Source organism: Dipodomys ordii, unplaced genomic scaffold (assembly GCF_000151885.1).
Source record: "Dipodomys ordii isolate 6190 unplaced genomic scaffold, Dord_2.0 Scaffold1, whole genome shotgun sequence".
NCBI classification, from domain to species: Eukaryota; Metazoa; Chordata; class Mammalia; order Rodentia; family Heteromyidae; genus Dipodomys; species Dipodomys ordii.
Window position 1 is genome coordinate 6,021,261 of NW_012267217.1, and position 15,704 is coordinate 6,036,964.

Sequence of the window (15,704 nt, forward strand, 5' to 3'; positions counted from 1 at the left end):
AATAAAAGTATCCATTATCGAATGGCATGGGTAACTAATTAGGGACCTACTTGGAGTTGGAGTTAGAAATAATTTAAATCAGTTCAGACAGTTTAGGGGGGTTGGAGGGAGTAGAGGCCAGCATATTGATGATGTGTTTAGTTGAATCTACAAGACAAAGTGAATCAAACACGCTAAGTAATACATTAGTCTGTTTGGTTTATTCAGTGATTTTTAGCCTTCGAATGTTTCCAAAAGTCTGAATCCGGATAGGTAGCAGTTAGCCAAAAATCTTAATTCACTTCTTAAAAATAGCAAGCAGGATCTATTTTTGACCTATCTCTTGTATTTCTTTGTAAACGTGGACAAATCTTGGATTTCCTAACTACAAGATGACATTTTCTTTCTTGAACATTTTGCATTCATCAAACACAAGGCATGTGTAGCTTTGCGTTCCATAGCCACGCATTAAGAGTAGGGGGCATGCGCACAGTTGAAGAAGCTGTGTTCTAAGCAGCTGGACTCTCCAGCCTCTCTGATCCAGCAGCAGGCTGGAGATTGGGTCTGTGTTTATTTGGCCATTCCTTCTGCCTGATTGTAAAGATAAAGATAGTTTATGCCACCTTAACCCCCCAAAAGACAGGTTAGCCTGGTCTAGTTATGGCTGACTCAGGTAATCTCAGCTCTTTCTTGGTCTCAGCTTTCTGTTTCCTCATCTTGAAAGTACCTAATTTCCTCCCAGATCTAGATTTCTGTGAACTTTCATGAACTATTTTAACAGAAACCAGAAGACAAGATAGGCATCTTGATTCTCTGTGTGTGTTTCTCTCCTCCCCCCACCCTCGTATGCAAATTCCATTCCTCATGAAACAGATTGTCACAGCAAATATGTTGAGCCTTGAATGTAATGAAGATCATTTGTCAGTGTCTGGTCCCTGTAACTTTATAAAAGTTAAACAGGGGCATATTTCATAAATGCACTTCTGAACCTAAGAAAATACCTATGCTTCCTGTTGCCAAAGGTGTTCTTTTCGTTGCTTGAGAAAATAACAGAAGCTGCTGAGAACACCGTGTTTTGTTTAACGCAGGCCTTTTGAACTGCACATTCCTCCTAAGTGAATGTCTCACCCGTCATTTTCATACGCAAGGGCACCTGCCTTTTGTCTCAGTGCACATTTACCTTTCAGCAATGCACAAGCTGAAATGGGAGGTGCCTGAAGCAGTTATTTTTGTTTGGTCAGTTTGGGGAATCCATTCAATACTTGTGTTTTCTTTAGATTGTATTGTGCCTTCTGCTGGGTAAATGTCATGGAAATGCGTTGAGTGACTCTTAATCCTTTCCTTTAACTAAAATGGAAAGAGAAAAACCCTCTCATAATAAATCAGTGTGTATTGACTGTTTCAAGAAAAAAACTCTGATGTGAGTTTGTTATTTTCCCAGGACACTTAATTAAGTGTCCCAGAACATTTGCTTTATTTCAATAATACTTGTGAGAACAGAGTAGAAAAGGGAGAAAAAGGAGAGTAGTAGAGGGAGAACGAGAGGGCAGGGGAGGAGAGAGGCAGAGGCAAGGAGAGGAGCAAGGAGAGAAATACAGAAAAACTGACTGCTTAATTATATAAATTTGCATTTAACATGAACTCCAAAAGTGGAGTTGAGGGATTTTAGGACAAAAAAATATTAGCCAGGGACTGGGAACCTGGCTTAGTGGTAGAGTGCCTAGCACGGACCAAGCCAGGTTTGATTCCTCAGTTCCACATAAACAGAAAAAGCCAGAAGTGGCACTGTGGCTCGAGTGGTAGAGTGCTAGCCTTGAACAAAAGGAGCTCAGGGACAGCGCCAGGGCCCTGAGTTGTTCAAGCCCCAGGACTTGCAAAAAAAAAAAATTCCTTTTTTAAGACTAAAAGTGGTCAGATTGCTTTATTAATATAAAAATAGTGAAGATGGCCTAAGAATTTGTGATGATAGAATCACTGCAGAACTGAAAACCTAGAAGTTACAAAACTGTACCCCAGAGTCTAGCAGTGTCACCTAGTTAGCCACCAAGATTTTATCTGATGACCTTTGATTTTTCTTTATATACTGATGACTTCATGTTTACCAAAAGTCCCAAAACGTATTGGTAATCTCTATCTATATAGCTGTCTATAATATATGATATGTGTATATAATATATACATATATACACATAATTACATACCAATAATAATATATGTATATTATATATTGTGTGCATATTATATAGATTATATAATACATATAATAATACATATATGTGCATATTATACGCACATTATATATGTATGTATTACATATATTCTCTTTTTTTCCCAGAAAGAAAGGGAGAGGGAAAGAGAGAAAGGAAAGGTAAAGGAGAAACTGGATCATAACTTTTCCTCACTATTTCATTGGATTAATATAGGAAACCAGAATCAATGATCTGATGTTAAAGTTCAAACTTCATGTTATTTTGAAAAGACATTTTCTCGGATTTTGTCCAAGAAGTTTGATGTTTGTATTTGTAGATTAGGCAGAAGGAGCAAAGAACACATAATCTGTTTTTATTCCCAAATCATTTGTAGGGCAAAGCAGTTTGGAATAATGCATTTGTACTCTTATACCTCAGATAAATTCTAGGATACTGCGCTATTTGTGGAAGACATTCGTGGAAACCCCATCACTGCCACTGGCATTCTGTGTGGAGCAAAGCAGCTCTGTGTGGTAGCTGTTGGGCTCTGGGAAGTGTCCCATCTCCTTACATCATCCAAGCCAACTCTTTCCATAGGAACGTCAACATGGAAAGCTCAACTGCCATTCTTTCCCTTCCACTGACCTTTAAAAAGTATATTTAGCCTTCTGTGTTCTAGCACATTTTGAAAGGAAAGATTTTTTTTTTAGTGTTAAAGCCTTTCAGAAGACTCGTCTATACATACGCTATATGCCTTATGAATTTCATCATTTTAATTAGTTTTGTATTCATGTCATGAATTGAACACCTATTAGCTTAATATGTTTATAAGATTATATCCTTTAAGTATTTTCAAAGCATTCATATAAATATTATATAAGAAAATAATACAATAGGTACTAAAAATATTTTTATCCATTTCTGCAACTCTGCCAGTCCAAGGAGAGCACTGTATGATTTATTGATATCTTTTTGATGAAAGGTTCGGGGTGGGAGTAATCTCTTTTGAGCAAGGAAAGAAGGCCTAGCCTGGGAGCTATAAGTTCTCTCAAGCCCTTCATCATTTAGCCTCTAATTCTGAAAGGTGATTTGAAGATTTTGTTCTTTTTCTCCTATTTTTTAATGAATAGAAATGCATTAATATTAAAAGAGTTAATATAAGGCAATAAGGGCTATGAATATTATGCATAAGATTCTTAAGTTTTGGATGACAGAAAGAAATGATCCATTTTGTAATGACGACTTCCAGAGAAAGTCATTTATCCCTCAGATAATTAAGTTTACTCTTGAGATTCGCTTCCTCCTCCAGCTCCCCGCTACTGGAGAAGGTGTCCGTCCAGGCTTTGTTCCTTAAGGTCCAACAGCTCATGAGCTTCTGTGTCGTGTAGTAGGAAGTTGTGTTTCTGAGGCCTGTTTCTCTGTTTTTCATGTTTGTGTATTATACTTGGTTATACTCACAGACTGCTTTTCACTTTTACTCTGTTTTCTTTGCTGTGAATCTGTGGTTTCAGATAAACCCTTGCTTCCACCCACCCGTCATGAGTGTGTGTACATGCATGTGTGTGTGTGTGTGTGTGTGTACAACTTCTGAGATAAAGCACAGTGAACCTAAATAATGGTGCAATATACTCTATATTTCAAAAAGTAGGAGAAAGGATTTTGTAGGTTTCCCTGATTTAAATATTGACAATGTAAAAAAAAAATCGAAACACCACATAGTATCCCCAAAATATGGGCAGTTTTTATTCATCTGTTAAAATTTAATTTCATAGTTAAAAATAACTAAATGCATGTATAATTGCTGCTTCCCAGTGATGTAAGGGTAAAGGAAATTATGTTTACACATAGTTATTGTGGAAAGTGGAAAAAAAGAAATGCCATATGTGTTTATTTATAAAATTACTTGAAATTTGAATTGAGACACGTAATCTGAGGCTGTGAAAACCATAACCAAAATATTCCCTCATGCCCCACCCCCGCCCCATCTTAAACTAACTATGTTAAATGTGTACTCCAGTTCAATCAGCTGACATATTCAAGAAGCATACAAAAAGCAGTGCCCATCCCTTTGATCTGGGGTCAGCAGCCTTTCAGTAGAGGGCTAGATAGTAAATATCTCAGGCATGGAGTGGTATGTGTTTTAGGTTATAACTGCTCAATTCTGCCTTCACCTCAAAACAAACAGAACAATCTGTAAACAAAACCAACGTGGCTATGTTCTAATAAAAACCTGTTTGCAGACACTAAAATGTGTTTCATGTACAAAATGGCCCTCTTTGGATCTTTTTTTTTCAACTATTAAAAAACTTAAAAACAGGAACTATAGTCAACCAATTCCTTCTCTAGACTTTCAAGTAAAAAGGTCATAAATGCCTTTATTAACTCCCCAAACAAAAGTGAATATATGACTTAAGTATTTCAAGGAGTCAATTGATAAATGGACAGGACAGCACCTGAAATAATCATGTGTCTCTGCTTTGGACCATGCCAGCCTCACACAGCCTCCTGGAGGTGCTCCTGAGGTCTCTTGCCTGCTTCCTCTGCTACTCATCTTCAGGCTGTCAGTCACACAGCTCCTCCTGCTTTCTGCCGCTGAGAGCAGGTTCTAATACCATATGCTACTTCCTGGAAACATAAAAACACAATCTCCTTCTGTATGGTTGAGAAGTGCTTATTTCCCATTAAGAAGATCCTTTATTCTTTCCTTCTGGAGCTTTGCCACCCTTGGCTGATTGTACCACAGCATAGGACCTAGCTTAGAGCCTCATATTGGTTCCAAACATTGAGCTCAATGCTTCCAAAGATGGATATATTTTTGAAGGATTGGATTTTATATCAAGATTAATATCAGAACCTGTGTTCATGATATAAATTCCAAAAAGAGATGGCATTTAACCTGCTGAAAAGCACACAATTGTCATTGATGTGATCTATTATAGATCACCATTCTTGTAAGTTTGCTGAGTTTTTGTTTGATTTCTGTCAAATTCTATAATCAATAGACATGGAAATGCTGGTTTTCTCTCCTTGGAACAGTTAGACTGAATAACCAGTTAAGATTTTGAGTCTATTCCATCAGTAGACTTTTACTAAAAGGATTCTTATTAGAGTAACCTGAGCTTCTTAGGAGCCTCAACTAATGAAGCCATTTTTCTAGATGTAATAGGCTAAACTACATATTCACTCTCTTCCAAAAGGACTACTGGATCCTAACAAATCCTTATAGACAGCATTCATCTAATAGTTGAATGAATCTACTTTAGTCTCGTTTTCCCATGTAGGCATTGCCTGTATATCTCATTTGTAGGACTTAGTTTCCTGTGTATACACGTGTGTATGCACTCACATAGGACACATTCTCAGTGCTACTAATCTATCCAAATACTTTCTTGGAACCAGTTCTAGGCTCTGAAGATACAGAAATTGCAGAAAAAGGGTCCATGAACTCCCAAAAGACCCAACAATTGGTAGAAGAGAAAGATAGCAAAACAAAATCTTTGTGGAATATTCTGATAGTAATTTAAAAGAAATAAGATGTGATAAAAAGATACCCTTCACATTTCAGTAAATGTATATAGACCATTTTGGACATTTTAATTAAAATTTCTGAACTGGAAAAAAAAGTAATTTGAGATTACCCAAGAAAGAGGAGTCATCTCTCTCTCTGAAGACACAACCAAGTTGAGATAGGGTATAAACATTGTTTGTGACCTCTGCAGAATAGTGAAAGGCACTGGATTCAGAGCCACACACAGCTTCTCACTGGTCTTCAGTGCATTGCTTTGCTGCATTGAGTCTTGGCCTTCTCATCTGTAAAGTGGTGTTAATAATACTTAACTTTGCAGTCTGGCACATAAGGATTAGCAAATAGCTCCCTCCCCTGCCTTTTCTCCAAGGCCCTCCCTCGCAGGCCTTAAGACACACACTGCATATAATGGATGGAAGGAGAGACCAGTTTTTGTGGGGTTGTGTGGGGACAGGGTTTCCTTTCTGAAGGAAACCAAGGAAAAGACTGTACTTGGGTCAACTATTGTCCTGGATCCCTGGGGAGTCTGTAGGACAATGGCTACTGTATCTTTTCCCAGCACAGCCTTTGCATATTTTACTGTCCTTACAAATTGACTGAAGGGCCCTGGTCAAATTACATACTTCTTCAGACTTCTTTTTGCAGGGACTTTGAACATTTGATCTAGCTTCAGGACTCCTCAGGCTCCCCCTCCTAATTCTTAAACCCTGAAAACTGTACTTCTGCTTCACACTGCTAAGGCGTGTACTACACTCATTGCTCAACAGAAAAGTGAAAGATGTGTATGAGTTCTGGGTTCCTAATTTCTGAGGGTTTTCATGAAGAAGTCTGTATACTTTCACTGCCTGATAAATGGGTCCTGTGTCCCCAAATCATCTGAAACTATCCAAGTGATGCATATGAAGAAGAACTTGTTGAAACAAACCATTACTAATTCCCCTTTATGATTCTTACAGCTTCCAGGCTTAGAGCCAGGTCAGACTGGGTAGAGTTCTAATATTGCTCTTTTTTTTTTCTTCTTTTTTTGTCCACTAGGGGTGATTATACGATTATACCCAGGGAAATCAGTATATTCCATTCGATACTTTGGCTTTTCATAGCTGAGAATGCAAGTGCTCATTCACTTGCCGGCTAGCAGAGCAGGAAAGATGAAATGAAACCCCTCACCTCTCTGACTCCCAAACCTTGCCAGTAGGATGGGTAAGGTTTCCAAAGATGTGGCAAATGGAAAACTCATTGAGAACAACAATTCCCCCAGCACACCAGGCTTGCCCGGGTTGTGACGGAAAAGTCGTGGAGCACCAAAGCTGTGTCCTTTTTGTGTCTTGCAGGAGAGAAACCCTACAAGTGCACCTGGGAAGGGTGCACCTGGAAGTTTGCCCGTTCAGATGAACTGACGAGGCATTACCGCAAACACACGGGAGTGAAGCCATTCAAGTGTGCAGACTGTGACCGCAGCTTTTCTCGGTCCGATCACCTGGCCTTGCACCGCCGGAGGCACATGCTCGTGTGAAGCAGGCCCCTCGTCCAGCTGGGAGGAAGAGCTGGATCTCTTAGTGGCATCCAATTCAGCAGGGCTGAATCCCCTTCACAGTGTTAACGCCAAGGACATCACCATCCCACGATGTCAGACACCAGAGCAGGAACCAGAACGTCCACTTCTCCTTTCCGACTGAAGGTAATCCCCATCACGACCACGCAAGAGACGTCTTCTTCACGCTGACCTGAGAGCTCAGCGCTACCCACGTTCCGGAAGAGCCAGGCAGTTGTTTTCCGAGTTGTTGTCCTCTGCCATTGACAGATGTTTGTAGCTTATACATTTTCCGAGCTGTCAGACATTTGGTTATCAATATCTTCTAGGTCAGCTACCACAAATTGATAGCTAGAGCTATCGATCTGAATGATTTTCCCATCATCCCCCCCCCCCCCCCCCCCCCCCCCCCCCCCCCGTGAGCCCCTTTCTACAAAACTTTTAGTTCCTAAGTGAGCTAGAACACACATCCGATCTGTTACCAGCAAAACAGCATGAACATAGGAAGGAAGAAGCTGTGGGAGAGTTTCCATTACCTGAAAAATAAAGGCACACTCAGCAGCCCTCTGCAGTAGTGAAGGCAGCCGTTAGAATCCCACCCGCAACGTGTCATCATGCCATGCCCTGAAGAAAACCAACATTGAATCTTTCATTTGTTTGTCCTTGAGTGTTTTCTGTTCTGTTTTGGTCGTTTCGTTCATCTGTTTGAGCAGAGGGGCAGCAGAATTTCAGTTGAAGTCTAGTCCTGAAGTCTCTGCCCTGCCATGGATTGGCCCAGAGGTGTTCTGTAGTTGAATAGGAAGAGCCTGTCAAAAACAAAAACAAAAACCTACTGCCCCACTTCAAACTGCAGTGTTCTGTCACCCAGGCATCATCTCTTCCTGCCCCTAGTGTCTGGTTACAAGGAAGTGGGGGGTTAGGGGGACTTTCTTAGACACATTGGCACCAAGGTAAGAGGTGGGGCTGCCAAGGCAAAGTCAGTGGACATGAAAAATCAGACAAAGCAGAGGAAATAATGCACCTCTCAAGGAGAAAAGCAATAATGAATAAAAGGACTTCTCTACAATAACTTTACTGAGGACTCACGTTACCAGTTTTTATACTTACTAAAGGAATGGTGGAGAGAGGGGAGGGGAAAAAAAAAAGTACCCCAGCATTTTAGATGTCTTGGTTACATTTCCAGCCCTGAGGTAATCTTTCTGTTGGTTGTTGTGCTTGGTTGGGTACCACAATTAAAGATTACACTCCCCTTTTCTACAATTATTTGGTGACTAGAAAGGATGAGGGAGGCTTAGCCGGGAATGAACTCTTCGGCTAGCAGGTTAGTTCTCTGTGGGCCTGAGTCAATAGAAAGACAGCGCCCGCCCCTAGAAAGCCTGTCATGGTGCTAGTTTTCTCTCATGGAGAGCCAAGAAGAGCAACTCTCCCATAGGATCTTTTTTACACATTTCATTTTCTAAACTGTACCAGGACTCCCTGGTCCTGGATTGGCATCTGCAGGGATAGTGAACCTTTCTCATCCTGGAATTAGGATGAGAGCAAAGTAGAGTCCCATCTAACCTCCTAAAACTAGGAACCTTTTACAGCTAGCAAAGACTACATACAGTAAGTAAAGCAATACATCACCAATGTTCTTTTGGGGAAAATTATCATCTATTTTTTTTTTAATCCACAGAAAGCTGGGTTGTGTTTTCTGTTTTCTGGGGTTTTTTCCTCCAGCTTTATGTGGCAAAGGGGCTAGGTAAGACTTTCATTGTTGTTGTTAGGATTTTTTAATAGCTAGGTAAAAAAGGTCTCCAGCAATGACCTTTGCATTGTATTTTAATTAGAAACACTTGATTTGAAGAACGGCACAAAATAACCTCACAAATATTCCTAGCTCATTTTTAAGGTGTTTGAACATTCAGAAGCAATTTCTGCTGAGAGAATTATCCTTTTTAGGATCATCTAATTCAGATAATCTTACTCTGGTGAATCAAGGACTATGAACATTGCAACCAGGATGATGTGTGTCAGAAAATAGAAAAAGAAATTTTACTTAAGTATTCAAGCAACAGTATAATGAATTTCAGCTCAAATTATAACTACAAAAGTATGTGGTCTATTTTTTTTTCTGCCAGGTCTGAAAAACTCATCAGGTAGTTTCCCTTTAACAAGGGCTGTAGTTTAATTGATAAATAGCTTCTTCAGCTATGATCTGCTACCCATTAACCAGTAGGCTTTTTTTTTTTTACCAACTGGAACTTTTTTTTTATCTGTACTGTGTACAACTTAGATGTCTCAATGCACGTGACCAATTCAGAATAGGAAAAAAAAGGGGGGGGGTCCTTGTGTATGCCAGCCAGTACTGATTACTAGTCAGTGGAAAGAACACACCGAGAGAGAGTCTGAATAGCTATGAACTCCCAAACATGGCCCCCAGAACCAGTGAGGGAAATCACTCAGGTATAGAGTTTAGTTTATTCTGCCTGTTCTTAAGAAGAGCCAATCTTTTTCTCCACTGAAAGTAGAGCACTGCAGGTAGGTAACAGTGTTTAGAATTTATGGAACTGACAGGATCTGAGTGACAGCTGTATTTAAGTTTAGCACAGAACTAAATGTGGTGGCACACCCCCTATTACAGGAAAGATTTGGGGAAGTGAGCTGTTCTCGCCACCCTCCGGAAATGGGAACCACACTAAGATGGTAAGTTAACTAATCGATCCTGTCAGCATTATCTATTTCCCTGATGTGGCAATACTGTTAGAAGGGAGCCGAGCACATGTAAGTGAATGAGTCTCTGATCTAGCCCTAGCAACCGAAACTTACTTGGGGCTTGTGTTGGGACATCGCAAATTCTCCTTGATGAGAGTATTTCCTAAAAGTGTTTCCTCAGGTAAAAGGAAAGTGATTTGAGACAGAATGAAATGGAATATCTTTAGGTATAGAAAAGCCACTATTCCATCTCATGGGTCTTTTTAGCTTCTTCTGAAAAGCACAGTGCAATGATAAACTACAGAAAAGGGATAGATTCAGTTGTTCCCTAACTAGAAACATTCTTTTGGTTTAGCCTTGAAGTGGTTGGTTTCACAGCTAGGTTATGGCATGGTTGGGAATTCTCATATGCATAACTGTGACATATAAGTAGCTGCCAGAGGCTTGACTTTTCTCTTTGCATTGTATAGATTGATTAAAGGGAGTTAATGTTATTTGAAGGTTTTTAGTAGAGTCCCTTATATTTTGATCTTGTTTGAAAAGATTCATACTTCCTCCTCTGTTTTCAGCCTCCTGTTGTGAGTGGTATGGTCTCTACTTGATAACTTGTCTTAAGTTCTATTAAGGCATTTAGAATGAGATTCTTAATGACTTGACCATAAGATTATACCACTGCCTTTTTCAAAACACATAAGAGGACATTTTGTTTTCAAAAACAGTTGAGTATCAGTAACAAACCACATTAAAAGAGAGAGCACTTTTTATTCACTTTAAAATTAAAGTGGGAAATAGGAAGATAAATTGTTGGGGGGAAAAAGTCTTACAAAATGCTGTTGTGTTTATAGATGCCAGTTGTAGATCATTAGAAGGGCTACTTTCATTCCGGTTGAGATTTGGAATAGTTTACATGAAGATTGTGTTCATTTGTATGCATCTTGTTTTAAGTTCAAATTGCCATTTGTGTTTTAAACGTCAATATGATCCTGCACTTTGAAATCAGTTCAATAGCCTGATAACATGTATATGGATAAAGATGCAGTATTCCTTATTCTGTACTTTATTTATCTGTACTTACCAAAGCTGCACTTGAATCATCTGATGAGGTGACGCCTTCAACTTGTATCAATACACTTTCGTTATGTTGTTATGAATACTTAGAAATGTAGTTGTGGTGTTGTTTTTAAGCTGTCTTAGCAGCTACAGTAAGGACTCACAGAATTTAAGCAGTGTTAATACCAGCATCTGTGCCCCAGTCTGCATAGAAGGGACTGAATGTGAGATGACTGGAGAATCGTAACAGGCCCAGGAAGCCTTAATATTCATAGTTCACAATTCACTCTTGGACTTTGATCTCACTAATACCTGTGAACTTATCAGGTAAATATAGTCTATTAACCATCATCATTGACAAATCTCTTCTTTTACTTTTTCTGAGCGATAGTATATTATAAATTTGTTCTTAATTCGATTTGGTTTAGGACAGGGATTTAGGAAATCATGTCTTCCATGTCACATTTCTACTTCTCCCCACACTGCCTTCCACTTACCTGGACAGATATCCATACCCAACCCATGCACACATATGCACACACCTGTATATGCAGTAGCCATTGGGCTAATAAATATCATCAGACCCTTTTTTTAAGGAAAGAATTTGTAATAATCCATACCCTCTAGAAATGTAAGTTATTTACCTTATAGGGATTCAGCTTCTAATACTATAATATGACTTTGCCTGCATTTTATAGCTAAGAAATGTACATAAAGATTAAAGATGCTATATTTTCACAGTTACATTATAGAGTAATGTCTGTTTAGTGACTCATGTCCATTGGTATTTTAAATATGCTAAATACTAAGAAATTGCGATAGAAATTCAGATTTTTTTCATAAAATGATATAGAAGGATACTGCATCTTTAAAAATAGAGTGAAGATATTTTACTGTATTCATAACATGTGATAGTGGAAAAATATTTTCAAACATGCAGATTTTACAAAGGTTGTAAATAGTTTGATGAAGTATGTTGGGAGAAAGAGCTTCTAGTTTTCATCACAATAAAAAAAATCGTATTCAGGTTTGCCTTGTGTATGTTACACACGATTAGCGATATTGCCATAGGAATTCAGTCCCACCTTATCAGAACACGTTCTCTATCTTCTGTCAAAACAGAGTGGCCATGCATCATGGTTTAGTAAGAATGGTTGAAAACTTCCTGAAGTCATTTTAAGTTGCTACAGACAACAAATTTTAATGTCTTTTCTTACTGTAGAGAGAATAGGAATTTATTTGTGCTAAAGATCACCTAGGATTGTTTTCTCTTCCTGTTTTCTTCCTCCTCTGCAAATAATTCTTGATTTAAAAAAAAAGAAAAGCAGAAAGCAATACAGGTGTTTATTCTTGTTTGAATTCCAGAAGAATTGCTTTTAGGCATAGCTGCATGTTGACAAGATTAAGTGCTATGGATTTGGCCACATGTAAAATGAATCTGTACTGGCAATGGGAATAAACTAATGCCTATTTTCTAAAATTAATTAAGTACTAAAAGTGCCTGTCTATAGACATGACCAATGAGATGTTTCTATACTTTTTCACAGCAATAATTCTTCAGATATTTTGAAAACACATATATCCAGAGTAAATGTATGCACATAGTAAATTGAATCTGTTCACATATCCTCAGGGGAGGGTGAAAAAAGCTTTTATGACTTTTAAGGATCAAATCTTATTTCTCATTAGCATTTCTTAATTTGATTTTCTCGCTTGAAGAATATAAGAATGCAAATATGAACAGTAAGGTAAATCTTCAATGTATACTAAGGGCAGATGATAACTATAATTTTGGATAAAAAGTTGTGATTTATCCCTTATGAAACAGTATACATGACTCAAGAAGCTTTGCTCAGCTCAAAAATACCAATTTATTTAAAACAAAACTCTGAGAGATATTTGTCTACGTATTATGTCCTCTTATATCAAATGCACAAGCATATCTATATGTTTCATGCTTACTTTTTCCCCTTACATTTTCTAATATATGTATTTCTAAGAACCATTTGGGGATGATAGTGACATTTCTTTCCAAAATATCTACCAAAGTACTACTGAGATTTTCTCAGCCTAGCTTTTAACCCATTTTGCAGTTTCCTGAAAATTACCTGCTTTGTAGTTCAGAATTTCACAAGTATTTCCCCCCCCCAAAAAAAATATTTTACTGCTAAAAGTAGAGTCATGGGTAGAAATACACAGAGGCTGTTTGAATAGACATTAACCCTGGAAATTCTCCAACTCTGTCATCTCAGAGCACAAATACACCCAAACAAGTTGTTGTGGTTAACAGCAAAATTATACTCTTTTTTTTTTTTTCAGAGCCAAACATTTGGTAAGAGCAATTTTAAAAGTATGACTGACATTAAACCTTTCAGGCTTTAGTCAATGTAGACTACCACCATGGACAGAATTTTCCAGAGCCAGATCACAGGCCTAGTAAACCATCCTGCTTCCTCCTCTTAAGTTGCAGGATAGAGAAGGGACAGGAACTGCACCCAGGATGAAGCAGAGATAACTGGATGGCAAAGGAAAGCCGCTGTGCTTCTTGGTCTGCTGAAGTTAAATTTTGACTGGCCTTCATTGTGCATGTTGTATGAAAGCACTACATATCCTGAAAGGTCAAAATGAAGGAAAAAGAAAATATTCTTCATTAAATACTTACTATGCCCTAAGCACTATGAGGAGAAGCGTTAGACACATTACCGCCAATCTCTACAAAAGATCTTTGTTTTATAGATGGGGAAATTGAGGCACAAAGAGGCTGAGATGTCAATGAACACAAAAAGTAAATGGTAGAGACGGAATGGCAAGCCTCCTGGCTCTGTACCCACTATACCACACTGTTCATTTTGTCCCAGAACTCACCTTTTCATATCTCTAACTCAGTTGTATTATTGGCACCCTGTATGAATTATCTATCATTTTCCAAGTGAAATATCACCACTTAATATAACATGTGACTTTGACAATGGTGGAGAATATTTGAAATGGAAATTTGTTTACAAAGGATCATTAAAAACCAATAGAGACAACCAAACATATCCCTGAACTTGCCTCTTTCTTTCCAAATGTTTGGCCTGGAGTTTCAGGACCAGCAAAACTTCTCCCCACTAAGTATCGTTTTAGCCCAAGTTGGTTCTTCTCAACTCTATACCTGTCTTTGTTTATACACTAAATATCTTCTCACTAACAGATCTTCTAATGTAAGGTACATTTGAGTCCTTACCTCTGTGGACTTAGTAATATCAGAGGTTACTCTTGCAAGTGGTAATGGGGTGGTGGTCACAAATATTCAGATGATGATCAATGAATGACTCCAGATTTCTCACTTAAACAGCGCTGTTTTGGAATGTATTAAATAGTTCCACAAATAAGTTGTTTATAGTATTATCAGTTTAGCTGAGTTTTATGCACGAAGCTGTCTAATATCAGAGAAATGAAATCCTGCCCACTCCATGTAGGACAAGATCTCTGACAACATTGATTCATGAAAGCACTAATGGACTTCAGAAAACATTAAGAGAATGTCATTTCCCATAGCATTTGTGTATTTGGAAAATGAATCTCCTGAATTAGGATCTTTCTCCCTGTTACTTGACTGGAGGAGGAGATAAACTTGTATAAACAAATCCCCATGTTGAAAGCCAGTGACCATGTATCCAGTGACTGCAGACTGGGGCTCGTTCCTCTCAGTTCATTTGGTTTCAGCACCAATAATTTCTCAATGACAAAACCACCACTGTAGGCCAGTTTAAAAGAGTTGCACAGAGGACAGAATCCTACCAGTACTTTTTCTTTCGGAATTTCATCTCTAGAAATTTGAAGTATTTGTCCTTTCATTGCAAAGTGAGAGCCACTGACCCTAGTGTGAATTGTTTCCTATTTTTCCAAAGCAAGTTAACCAAGACTTTCACAGAGATTTGTTTTTTCTTGTTGAGAAATGAGGGTGAATAGAAGGATAGAATGGGGGTATAAAAGTACAAGTGTCCACGCATTCATAAAAAAAAAGGTATTTTCAAGGCATACCAAATCTTTCTATTAATTTTATGCTCTAAAGATACAATATAAAACATAGAAAATGCTTTTGCGCTATTCCTATTTCTTAGTTTTCCCATGACAGAATTTTGTGATTGCATCCAGACCATACAATATATTTTGTTCAGACTTTATTCCTTTGGATGGGGATTGTTGAACTGGGGCACTGGTGCCTATATACAAGGCTCTTTCCTATCAACTTGTCTGTCCACAATTTGTTGTGTTGAAAGATTCATTAAAAAAAAAATCCCTGTCCCCTCAGTGGATGGTAGTTGTATTGTTTTGTTCATGTCTGTGTGGGACACATTGCATCACATGGCAAACCAACTCTGTGGAAGTGAGATAATTAGTTGATAAAACCAGCTTGAAAAACATTGTCTATGTATTATGTCATCCTGCATCATAATGCAATTATGTGTATCATGATCATTTTTTACAAAGAGAAACCAGCAAATTCATGTTTGTCCATAGAAGAATGTACTCAGAACTTTCTGTGTTGTGAAATAGTGAGAACAGACCACCTTTAAGATACCCACCTGCCACTTAAAATGACTTAGTTATAATTAACAGTAGTCTAGACATTGCTGTTGGGGGCGGGGGTTGTCAATTCAAACGTCATATTATTTTGAATAAATCTCTCATGGAAACAAAGAGCATAATACCATCTTTGGCCAAATCAAGTAGGCACCCCTGTTCCTTG

At 38.3% G+C, this 15,704-nt stretch overlaps 1 protein-coding gene across 1 annotated transcript in view; it reads left to right on the forward strand.

The window, feature by feature from the left end:
* Klf12 (Kruppel-like factor 12) overlaps nt 1-7,612 on the forward strand; it is a 179,773-nt gene extending 172,161 nt beyond the window's left edge. Inside the window, exon 6 of the mRNA XM_013010447.1 lies at nt 7,026-7,612. Within this exon, the coding sequence (XP_012865901.1) occupies nt 7,026-7,207 (182 nt within the window). The 3' untranslated portion in view covers nt 7,208-7,612. The remainder of the gene's footprint in view (nt 1-7,025) is intronic.
* Nucleotides 7,613-15,704: the final 8,092 nt, after the last annotated feature.